Here is an 11,532-nt window from a genome sequence, read left to right as displayed (position 1 = left end):
AATATGAAGTTAAAGTGCTGTCTCTGACTTTAATTTGTATTATCACCATTACCATTAACTAAAAGTAATATAAATAGTAGTACACAAAAGGTCCTGATTTACTAATACGCAGTGCTTAATTTGTAAATCATAAGGTGCCGGAACGCAAAGTACATATGACAGCTGTATGACAGCCCGGAACATGTAGAGAAAACGTGCTGAAAACAACATGAAAATGCCCACTCACCACGCTGTGGGACTTACAAGCCTCAATTTCAAATAATATCCATGGTATAAATGTTATAACAATAATTTACAATTATTTTAGACTATACTCCGCACAGCACAGGCCAATGCCCACATCACCACAGGTGGGACTTACAGTATACAGTCAACAGGTCTAATGTGTAAAACAAAGCTTTTCCTAAATCTCACATATCTTCCATTATTATTATTCAAAGATTGGCACGGCGGCCTATTAATAGACAGTAGACTCACCATATTTAGTTGTCCAAAACACCATCCCATCCCCGACCTGTCGCTGGACATCCCACACTCCTCTCCGCTCAATGCCTCTCTTCCCCTTCTGAATCTTCCTGCTGTAAACCAGCTGATGTCGCGGTTCCCGCCTCTTGCTCCGGGCTAGCTGATGCCTGGGTACCCGCCTGTTGCTCCGGCTGTTGTACCGGGCTAGCTGATGCCACGGTACCCGCCTGTTGCTCTGGCTGTTGGTGGTTCACCTGGCTGACTGCTAGCACTGTACTGGCTCCTGCTCCGGCTGGCAGTGAACCTGACCAGCTGTTGCCATGGTGCCAGCCTCTTGCCCCGGCTTGGCTAGCCGTTGGTGAACCCGGCTAGCTGTTGCCATGGTGCCAGCCTCTTGCCCCGGCTTGGCTAACCGTTGGTGAACCCGACTAGATGTTGGTGAACCCGGCTAGCTGTTGCCATGGTGCCAGCCTCTTGCCCCGGCTTGGCTAGCCGTTGTTGAACCCGGCTAGATGTCGTTGAACCCGGCTAGATGTTGTTGAACCCGGCTAGATGTTGTTGAACCAGGCTAGCTGTTGCGGCGCCAGCCTCCTGCTGCAGCCGGTTTTGACCATCAACATGACCGCTGCAGCTGCCCTCGTCGCCGCTTGTGGAGGCTTTTCTGACTCGTTTTGAAGTGTCATGCAACTCTTCCTTCTTTTTGAAAAAAGACAGTACATTTAACCTCTTAATGCACGCTGTTCCGCCTACGGGACGGGAGGAGGTAGTGACACATTCTTCTGAATGTTTTAACTGTCTTTTTGACATGTTTGCGTTGAAATCGTGACTGTTTTTCCTCTCTGCTCCTCAGATGTGTGTCAGGGTTGTGGTTTGTTGGCCCAGCTTTTCAGTGCGTCAACAGATCTCCAACTCTTTCAAATTACGTTAAATCTTAATAAACAACATGAAATTATTGGGTTTTGTTCTGTAAATTAATATATGCATTAGTATTTTATTTTAAACATTTTTATATGTTTTTTTTTTTTTTTTTTAATGAGAGGTAAGCCTACCGGATCTGCCCAAATAAGTACCGGAACACAGGGAGGCCAAAATTGAGAGGTGCCGGATCTTGTTCCGGCAAGATCCGGCTCAAATTAACCCCTGCTAATACGTGGATCAGATGAACAGATGAACACATTTTGAAAACGTTTACTGAGGTTAGAAATCAAGTGAGAAGTTGGTAAATTCTCCATTGACTTGTATAGAGACGGTCGCCCCCTGGTGGCCTTTTGATAGAATGCAGCTCTAAGTTACTTTCTGGTTGGCCTCATTTCAGAGGACCAGAACTCCCCGCCTGGGTATATCCTATTCCTCTGATGTTGACTATTGTTTAAATATGGCTCCAAAGATTAATAACTGCGATCAGATTTTCAGTCTCTGGAGAGTAGTTCTGTTTTTACTCTCTACCTCTAACTCTATATATCTGACTCTTTAAGCTGTTAAATGCTCCACTATATTCACCAGCTAGTCTACAGATATCTGTGTCTCTTTGCAGCTAGTGTACAGCAGTGTAGAAATACTCTGATTTTTTTTTCTGACTGTTTAGGCATTAGCTTTGAAATTATAGGCTAGTTTTTGCAAAACTAAAATAAGTTGCATTTGTGTGTAAAGTGTAGTTTTATTTAAGGAGGTTTCATGCTGGGAAAAACACATTTCTATTACAGACTGCTTTATTTGAATGCACCAGTAGCTTTTCATTTATAAACACATATGCTTATATAAAAGTTATTCCAAATCTAAAACTCATACCAGCCACGAGGTGCTCCGATTCAAAAAGCCTTTAACTTCTCTCTCTAGAAATATTGAGCTGATCTCGATCTCTATAATAATGATAATAATAGTGTTTGTGGTCATTTTGGAAATTATTGCTCTGTAAATAAGAGTTGGGGACTGATAGTAGCTTTGATGTCTGCTGTGTGGGCGTTGATTGACAGCTGTGATCGACAGCTCACACCGAGTCGGACAATTGTCACAATATTAAGTTTAATAACGGGGCTGCCGGGTCCGCACTGCTCCCGCTGGCTGTGTATGCAAATTACACGAATAATATCTATATATATAAAAATCCATCTTTTTATACCCAAATCTTACCAAACTACAGATCAGCATGTACACACACGCCAACACGCCACTCTGACATACACATACAGATCAGGCTATGATGCTCTCCGTTGCCTAGCGACCACCAACTCGACCCCAACTCCAGAAATCTGCTCTTAATGCTGAGACTTTAAATATTTACAGCAGAGGTGTCAAAATCATTTTCATTCAAGGGCCACAAACCCCCCAATTTGATCTAATGTGGGCCGGACCATAGAAAGGATGGAAGGAAGGAAGGAAGGAAGGAAGGGAGGAAGGAAGGAAGGAAAGATTGAAGGATGGAAGGAAGGAAGAACGGAAGGACGGAAAATGAGAAGGAAGGACAAGTGGAAGGAAGGAAAGATGAAAGGGAGGAAGGAATGAAGGAAGGAAAATGAGAAGGATGGGAGGAAGGAAGTCCTTTCCTTCCTCCCTCCTTCCTTTCCTTCCTTTCTTCCTCCTTTCCTTCTTTTCTCCCGTCTTCCTCCCTCCCTCCTTTCCTTTCCTTCCTCCCTCCCTTACTTCTTTCCTCCGTCCTTCCTTCTTCCTCCCTTCTGTCCTTCCTTCCTCCCTCCCTCATTTCCTTCCTTCTTTCCTCCATCCATCCTTTCCCTCCTTTCCTTCCTTCTCTCCTCCGTCCTTCCTTACTTCCTTCCTCCCTCCTGTCCTTCCTTCTTTCCTCCCTCCCTCCTTTTCTTCCTTTCTTCCTCCTTTCCTTCCTTCTTTCCTCCTTCCTTCCTTGACTCGAGGACAACAGGAGGGTTAAACTATAATGTGAAAATGATTGACAGCAGACATTGTGATGTTTTGGCTTCATATCGGCTCTTTAATAATGATAATAAAAAAAAAAGATCCTTTATAACATGTTTATGAACGGACTGAACGAGAGGATTCCTTCCTTCCTGGGATGGACTCCTAGTGTCCGGTGAGTTTGGTTCTATTGGATGTGTGAGTGAGTTTATCGTAACTCGTCATCGCCGTCTTCGTTCCTCCTGTGACATCACATCCTGTGGACGGGCTCGATGCCCAGGATGTCGAAACCTTTGGCCATGATGGCTGCCGTGGCTTCACAGAGCAGCATCCTCCACATGTTCACCTTCACCACTTCACCTGAAGAGTCCAACAGAAGAACATCAAGTTGATTAGTTTAGAGCAGAGGTGTCAAACTAATTTTCATTCAAGGGCCACATACAGACCAATTTGATCTCATGTGGGCCGGATCATTAAAAAGATGGAAGGAAGGAAGGACGGAAGGAAGGAAGGAAGGAAGAAAGGAAGGAAATAAGAAGGGAAGGAAGGAAAGACAGGCAAAAGGAAGGAAGGAAGAAAGGTAAGAAAGACAGATGGAAGAAAGGAAGGAAGGAAATAAGAAGGGAAGGAAGGACAGACAAAAGGAAGGAAGGAAGGAAGGAAGGAAGGAAGGAAGGAAGGAATGAAGGAAGGACAGACAAAAGGAAGGAAGGAAGAAAGGTAGGAAAGACAGATGGAAGGAAGGAAGGAAGGAAGGACAGATGGAAGAAAGGAAGGAAATAAGAAGGGAAGGAAGGAAAGACAGGCAAAAGGAAGGAAGGAAGAAAGGTAAGAAAGACAGATGGACGAAAGGAAGGAAGGAAATAAGAAGGGAAGGAAGGACAGACAAAAGGAAGGAAGGAAGGAAGGAAGGAAGGAAGGAATGAAGGAAGGACAGACAAAAGGAAGGAAGGAAGAAAGGTAGGAAAGACAGATGGAAGGAAGGAAGGAAGGAAGGACAGATGGAAGAAAGGAAGGAAGGAAATAAGAAGGGAAGGAAGGAAAGAGGCAAAAGGAAGGAGGGAAGAAAGGTAGGAAGGACAGATGGAAGGAAGAAAGGAAGGAAGAAACAAAGAAAGGATAAAAGGAAGGTAGGAAGGAAAGATGGAAGGATGGAAAAGAACACAGGAAGGAAAGTGGGCCGGACTGCACCCATCGGCGAGTAAAAGAGGAGAAAGAAAGAGGGAGTAGCAGGATGAAGAGAAACAGACAAACAGACGCTCAGTCAGAGGTGAAGCCGACAACGATGGCAACAGAACAACAGGAGGTCAGAGGTCAGATTTAATGACGCTACAATCACACAGCGCCGGCCGACACCGAAGCATCAACAGGAAATGAATCTGCAGCCGCACACTGAACCCGTGACTCTCGTTGACTCGGAGAGTAAAATCAGTTTGTAATTTACAGAAAAACAAGCCGACGCGTCCGACTGCTGCACAACTGATGCTCTGCTAAGATTTAAAGAGAAGAACAGGATTATATTATATAAAGAAGGTCTTAACCCTCCTGTTGTCCTCGAGTCAAGGTAGGAAGGGAGGAAGAAGGAAGGAAGGAAGGAAGGAAGGAAGGAAGGAAGGAAAGAAAGGAGGGAGGGAGGGAGGGAGGAAGGAAGGAAGGAAGAGGAAGAAAGGAAGGAAGGAAGGACAGGAGGAAATAAGGAAGGAGGAAAGGAAGGTAGGACGGAGGGAGGAAAGAAGGAAGGAGGGAGGGAGGGAAGGAGGGAGGGAGGGAGAAAGGAAAAGAGGAAGTGAGGAAGGAAGGAAGGAAGGAAGGAAGGAAGGAAGGAAGGAAGGAAGGAGGGAAGGAAAGAAGGAGGGAGGGAGGGAGGGAGGGAGGAAGGAAGGAAGGAAGGAAGGAAGGGAGGAAAGGAAAGAAGGAAAGATGGAGGAAATAAGGAAGGAAGGAAGGAAGGCAGGTAGGAGGGAGGGAGGAAATAAGGAAGGAAGGAAGGTAGGAGGGAGGGAGGAAAGAAGGAAGGGAGGGAGAAAGGGAGAAAGGAAAAGAGGAAGGAAGGAAGGAAGGTAGGACAGAAGGAAGGAAGAAAGGGGGATGGAGGGAGGAAAGAAGGAAGGGAGGAAAGATAATAGAAAGATAATAACCCCGGTTCAAACGTCACCATGTTTCTCTCTCTCTGAGCTTTCTGATCATCACAGACTCAGATGATGATTTTTGTGTAACATGAAGGTCAGAGAGAAAGCAAACGAGCCCCCTCGGTGTTCGGCTCTCAGCGGGAGTCAGCCAATTAGCAGGAAGTTAGACTGTGAGAGGGATTCCACTGAAACGCCGTTAGCCCTCCGCTCGTTTCCCGTTAGCATGTTTGATCCCCGCGGCTCGCTGGAGAGCTAGCACTTCAGGCTTTAGAGCTGTTTAATTATGCTAATTCTCCGTTAGCGCCGCCGAGCTACTGTGGCGGTAACCCCAGCTGGAGGTTATTATGGGCTGTCGTGTGTTTGTTGATTAGAAAGTATACACTGATAGAAAGTGTGTGTGTGTGTGTGTGTGTGTGTGTGTGTCACTTTCTCAGTTTCACAATGGGATATTATAGATGTTATAACTTTTAATTGCACAATAGCACAGTGTTAGATCCCGGACTCATGCACTGATTTAATTTATGGGTCAATGACGGAGTTTTTTTTTATTGTCTCCATGTAGTTTAAAATGTCTAAGTGTTGTAACCATAAATACTTTGTACCAAATAATTTCTCTTTCCTTTCTTTCTTTCTTTCTTTCTTCCTTCCTCCCTCCTTTCCTCCTTCCTTCCAGGGTTATTATAGTTAACTAAAACTAAAACAGGCAATAGAAAAATAATTTAGTTAACTGAAATTAAAATAAAAACTACAAGGAGGGAGGGAGGGAGAAAGGAAGGGAGGAAAGGAAAGAAGAAAGGGAGGAAAGAAGGAAGGAAGGAAGGAAGATAGGAGGGAGGACAGAAGGAAGAAGGGAGTGAGAAAGGAAAAGAGGAAGGGAGGAAGGAAGGACAGAGGAAGGGAGGAAGGGGGGAAGGGAGGAAGGAAGGAAGGAAGGAAAGAAGGAAGATAGGAGGGAGGGAGGAAAGAAGGAAGGAGGAAAGAAGGAAGGGAGGGAGGGAGGAAGGAAAGAGGGGGAAGGAAGGAAAGAAGGAGGGAGGAAAGAAGGAACGAAGGAAGGTAGGAAAGGAGGGAGGAAGGAGGGAAGCGAGGAAGGAAGGAAAGAAGGAAGGAAGGAAGGAGGGAAGGAAGGAGCTGCGTACCTGTCTGCCGGTCCTTCTCCACGCAGTAGCAGCTGTCGTAGAACTCGGTGAAGGTGGTGGCGAGCTCGTACAGGAAGTCGCAGAGCGTGTGCAGCAGCAGGTCGTCCAGGATCTTCTGGAGGATCTCGGGGAAGCGAAGGATGCATTTCCCGAGCTTCCACTCCTTCTCGTGCTCCAGCAGGACTTCGGTGGTCTCGGCCGCTTTCCTCAGAGCCGCCTCGTCGATGTTAGCCAGCCGAGAGATCGACCTGCAGGACAGACCACGCAGGTTATACTTCCTGTCGTCCTCCCGGGTCAAACTGACCCCGTCTGTTTTGACTGTTCCTACTTTCCTCCCCTCTTTCTTTGCTGCCTCCTCCTTCCTTGCTTCCTCCTTTCCTCCCTCCCTACTCATTTCCTTCTTTCCTCCCCTCTTTCTTTGCTGCCTCCTCCTTCCTTGCTTCTTCCTTTCCTCCCTCCCTACTCATTTCCTTCTTTCCTCCCCTCTTTCTTTGCTCCCTCCTCCTTCCTTGCTTCCTCCTTTCCACCCTCCCTACTCATTTCCTTCTTTCCTCCCCTCTTTCTTTGCTCCCTCCTCCTTCCATCCTTCCTTGCTTCCTCCTTCCCTAATTCATTCATTCTTTCCTCCCCCCTTTCTTTGCCCCCTCCTCCTTCCATCTATCCTTGCTTCCTCCTTTCCTCCCTCCCTACTCCTTTCCTTCCTCCTTTCCTCCCCTCTTATTTTGCTCCCTCCCTCCTCTCCTTCCTACCTTCCTCTCCTTCCTCCCTTCTCTCCTAAATTCCTTCCTCTTTTCGTCCTCACTCCTTTCCTTCCTTCCTTCTTTCCTTCCTTCCTTCCTCTTTTCGTCCTCACTCCTTTCCTTCCTTCCTTCTTTCCTTCCTTCCTTCCTCTTTTCGTCCTCACTCCATTCCTTCCTTCCTTCTTTCCTTCCTTCCTTCTTCGCTTCTCTCCTAAATTCCTTCCTCTTTTCTTTCTTACTCCTTTCCTCCCTCCCTCCTTCCTTCCTTCCTTCCTCCCTTGCTTCTCTCCTAAATTCCTTCCTCTTTTCGTCCTTCCTTCCTTTCTTTCTTCCTTCCTTCCATCTCTCCTTACTTCCTTCCTCTTTTCCTTCCTTCCTCCTGTCCTTCCTTGAGGACAACATCCATTTTATCTAGGGTCGGGCAATTAATCAAAAAATAATGTAAACCAACATTTAGAAACTCTAATTGACTTAATCTTGCTCATGTCAGTTAATCGTGGTGTTTACTGTTGCCATGACAACAAAGGTTGCATATGTTTAAAGAGTTTGATCATTTTAACCAAAACCAAGTTCTTTACATAGTTGTCCTAGAGTCAAGGGAGGAAGAAGGAAGGAAAGGAGGGAAGGAAGGGAAGAAAGGAGGGAGGGAGGAAGGAAAGGATGGAGGAGGGAGGGAGGGAGGGAGAAAGGAAAAGAGGAAGGGAGGAAGGAAGGACAGAGGAAAGAAGGAAGGAAGGGAGGAAGGAAGGAGGGAGGGAGGAAGGAAAGAAGGACAGAGGAAAGAAGGAAGGGAGGAAGGTAGGGGGAGGAAAGACAGAGAGAAGGAGGAAGAGAAGAAAGGAACAGAAGATGGAAGGAAGAAGGAAAGGGTGGATGGAAAAAAAGGAGGAAGGAAAGTGGGCCGGCTTGGACTCCTTGGCGGGCCTGTCTAAATATGAACAGTATGTGAAGTGTTTGTTCATCAGTTGTTGAAACCCAGTCAGAGAGGTAGAATATGAACAGTATGTAAGGGTTAAAAGAGAGAGAACAGGTGGAGACAAAAAAATACAACAATAAATACAAAAAAAAAGAAGAGTTTTCCTGTTTCTGAGTTATGACAGAAAAACCCCAAAAACCAGTGTAAAAGCAGAAAGATGAGGATGAAGGAGCTCCGAGCCTCGAGGATCTATTCAATATTTAGCAGCTGGAGTCAGTTCCTTTCAAACAGGAGAGAGAAACGACTGCTACTGTGACACAGCTGCGGGTTTCATGTCTGCGTCTGTGTGATCCCAAAAAATAAAAAAACTCTTCTTCTTCTGTTACAGGTCAAAAAAACAAAAACAAAAAAATACAAAGCAGCGTGTTTCATGTTTTTAAAAAGCAGCTTCAGTGTCTCGATGGTTTAGTGAAGGTGAAGTTTAAATACTCGCTGGAGGAGGAAAGGCAAAAAATCACAACTTTAAATAATCAAAAGGGAGGGAGGGAGGAAAAGAGGAAGGAAGTAAGGAGAGAAGGAAGGAAGGGAAGGAGTAAGGAGGGAGGGCGGGAGGGAGGAAAAGAGGAAGGAAGTAAGGAGAGAAGGAAGGAAGGGAAGGAGTAAGGAGCGAGGGCGGGAGGGAGGAAAAGAGGAAGGAAGTAAGGAGAGAAGGAAGGAAGGGAAGGAGTAAGGAGGGAGGGCGGGAGGGAGGAAAAGAGGAAGGAAGTAAGGAGAGAAGGAAGGAAGGGAAGGAGTAAGGAGGGAGGGCGGGAGGGAGGAAAAGAGGAAGGAGTAAGGAGAGAAGGAAGGAAGGGAAGGAGTAAGGTGGGAGGGCAGGAGGGAGGAAAAGAGGAAGGAAGTAGGAGAGAAGAAGGAAGGGAAGGAGTAAGGAGGGAGGGCGGGAGGGAGGAAAAGAGGAAGGAAGCCTCAGCCTCTTTCTCTGCTCCCAAACGCTGAAGCCCCGCCCCCTACCAAGTGTCACCTGTCAATCAAAGTCACCACCTCTACCAGAAACATGGACGCTACGTCTGAGAGCTTTCTGCTGCTAGCTCTGCTGCTAAACTGGCGGCTAGCTAGGCGGCTAACTCAGCTAACTGGCTAACTGTAGACTGTAGTAGTAGTAGTGTCTGCTGAATGTATTTATACCTCTACAGCAGCAGGGGCGGGGGTTTATGCTTTTGGATTTTATGAGTTAAAGGTGCAGAGTTTAGGATTTAATGCCATCTAGTGGTGAGGGTGCTATTTGAACTGAACACCCCACCACTCCACTTCCTGTTCTAACCCTACGGTGGCTGTGAAACTCTAAAAAAAAAACACTCTCATCAACTCATTTTTTATATCTTGCAAAACATATTTTGGAAAAAGGTGTTTTGCCATTCTGTTGCCTGGAGTCAAACAGCCCCCCTCTGAGGTTTTAGGAGAGTCTCTCCATCTTTCTGACTATTTTTCAGTCTTTTTCTCAGCCTCTCTGACACTCTAACACCCACGTATCGGGGAGGGGGGGGAGGAGGTGCGAGGGGGGGGCAGCTGCCACCAGTGAGACGCTCTATTGACTGAACGCAGGAGCATTGAATCCTCTCAGGCGAGACTGCTCAACCTCACGGCTGAGAAAAAAAAAAAGAGAAGATCAATCTTTGCCAGGCACTCTGCCACCCCCGAGTTAGTCCAGTCAATCCAACAAAAAAAAGAAAAAGGTCCAAACCAGGAAGTGCAACAGCAAGGGTTTGATACTTTTTCTGTTGGTCTTAATTCCCACCGGCACCCAAAAGTCCAGCTTCATGGACTCAGTGAAAGTTTCAAAAGAAAAGTTTCAAACATTTCTGAGAGATCTAGTCCCGGTGGAAGAGTCTTAACCCTCCTGGTGTCATCAGGTCAAGGAAGGAAGGAAGGAAGGAAGGAAGGAAGGAAGGAAGGAAATGAAGGCCGATTATCATTTAAATTAATACAAGTTTGTGCAGTTACAGCTTGTTGTTTGTTATGAATAATATTCATAACTAAATATTTGGTTATTCGTCGGTTATACCCATCATGAAAAAATGGGCTCATACACAACACTAATGAGGACATTGAGTAAAGATTACATGTTGGCCTCCCAGTTAAAGCTTGTTTCACAGCATTTTAAGGAAAAATATTAGGGCTGTCAGTGTTAACGCCGTTAATCGCGATTAGATTAATGCAATCCATAACGTGTAAATCTTTTTAATCGCATTTTAATGTTGCAAGCCTTTTTGTCCCTTCTACTCCCCCGTAGACGGCTCTTAGCTGTAGCGCTATGCTTTGAAGTGGCCTCCTGCAGTAAACCTACCGCGCTGATGGAAAGTAAGAGAGCTACTGGACTTTTGAACGGCTTGTTTAACTTTAAAACACTTCCAGACGCTTCAGTTGACAAGTCAAAAGTAAAATGCAACCTGTGTCAAACGGAGTTTAACTACCACCGAGTACGTGGAGTTTGAGTTAGCACCTCCACGCTAAACACCCAGGTGCAGCCAAGCCAGCCTCAGCTCCACCAAAGGACCATTTTGGAGTGTGGGAGTCGCAGCAGAGCCGTGATTGATTCCCAGTTAAGACACTCTGGTAAGAAATGCTTTACATTATGGGCTTAAAACTGCCTTCAAATGGAAAATAACAGGATTTTAAACATGCAATTTCAAAACGCGATTAATCGTGATTAACTACGGAAATTCTGCGATTAATCTCGATAAAAAAATGTATTGTTTGACAGCCCTAAAAAAATATATTACTAAGACACTTTTTATGTGCAGAACATCCTAAAAAACCAATGCATGGACATAAATTACAGGAAAACATTCTTTGCGTGATGGTGTGACATGAAAGCCCCCCCCAACATGTTTAACCTCTGAATTTACCTTGATCCACTAATTAAAACTGTATCTGTCCTTTAGGGATCATGCAGAACAGTGAATGATTAGCAGAGTGATTTCCCCCAGAATTCAAACCACAGATTGACTGAACTGAGTCTAACACAGGAAGGAAGGAAAGAAGGAAGGAAGGAAAGGAGTAAGGAAGGATAGGAGGGACTGTGGAGGAAGGAAGGACGATGGAATGAGGAAGGAAGGAAGATTGACTGAACTGAGTCTAACACTGGAAGGAAGGAAGGAAGGAAGGAAGGAAGGAAGGAAGGAAGGAAAGAAAGGAGTAAGGAAGGATAGGAGGACTGTGGAGGAAGGAAGGAAGGAAGGGAAGAAGGAAAGGAGGAAGGAAGGAAGTAAAGAAAG

At 45.7% G+C, this 11,532-nt stretch overlaps 1 protein-coding gene across 1 annotated transcript; it reads right to left on the bottom strand.

Annotated features, from left to right (window-relative positions):
- Window positions 1-3,389: 3,389 nt before the first annotated feature.
- LOC128371773 (arginine--tRNA ligase, cytoplasmic-like) lies at window positions 3,390-8,591 on the bottom strand. The gene is made up of 3 exons (XM_053332150.1): window positions 8,569-8,591; window positions 6,602-6,849; window positions 3,390-3,693 (listed from the first exon to the last, which is right to left on the bottom strand). Exons 1-3 carry the CDS (start codon window positions 8,589-8,591, stop codon window positions 3,584-3,586), a joined length of 381 nt encoding a protein of 126 aa, XP_053188125.1. The 3' UTR covers window positions 3,390-3,583.
- Between the last annotated feature and the right edge of the window lie 2,941 nt (window positions 8,592-11,532).

Source organism: Scomber japonicus, chromosome 13 (assembly GCF_027409825.1).
Source record: "Scomber japonicus isolate fScoJap1 chromosome 13, fScoJap1.pri, whole genome shotgun sequence".
NCBI lineage: Eukaryota > Metazoa > Chordata > Actinopteri > Scombriformes > Scombridae > Scomber > Scomber japonicus.
Note: the sequence above shows the minus strand (reverse complement) of the source record. Positions and strands in the feature narration are given on the sequence as shown.

What these genes read in the sequence shown, in the direction of transcription:
- LOC128371773 (XM_053332150.1), bottom strand. Translation starts at nt 8,591, where the DNA reads ATGAAACCCGCAGCTGTGTCACA. An exon ending in AAACCCGCAGCTGTGTCACA is followed by an intron (nt 6,850 to 8,568) that starts GTAGCAGTCGTT and finishes TCTGTCCTGCAG; the next exon opens with GTCGATCTCTCGGCTGGCTA. An exon ending in GGAGAAGGACCGGCAGACAG is followed by an intron (nt 3,694 to 6,601) that starts GTACGCAGCTCC and finishes TGGACTCTTCAG; the next exon opens with GTGAAGTGGTGAAGGTGAAC.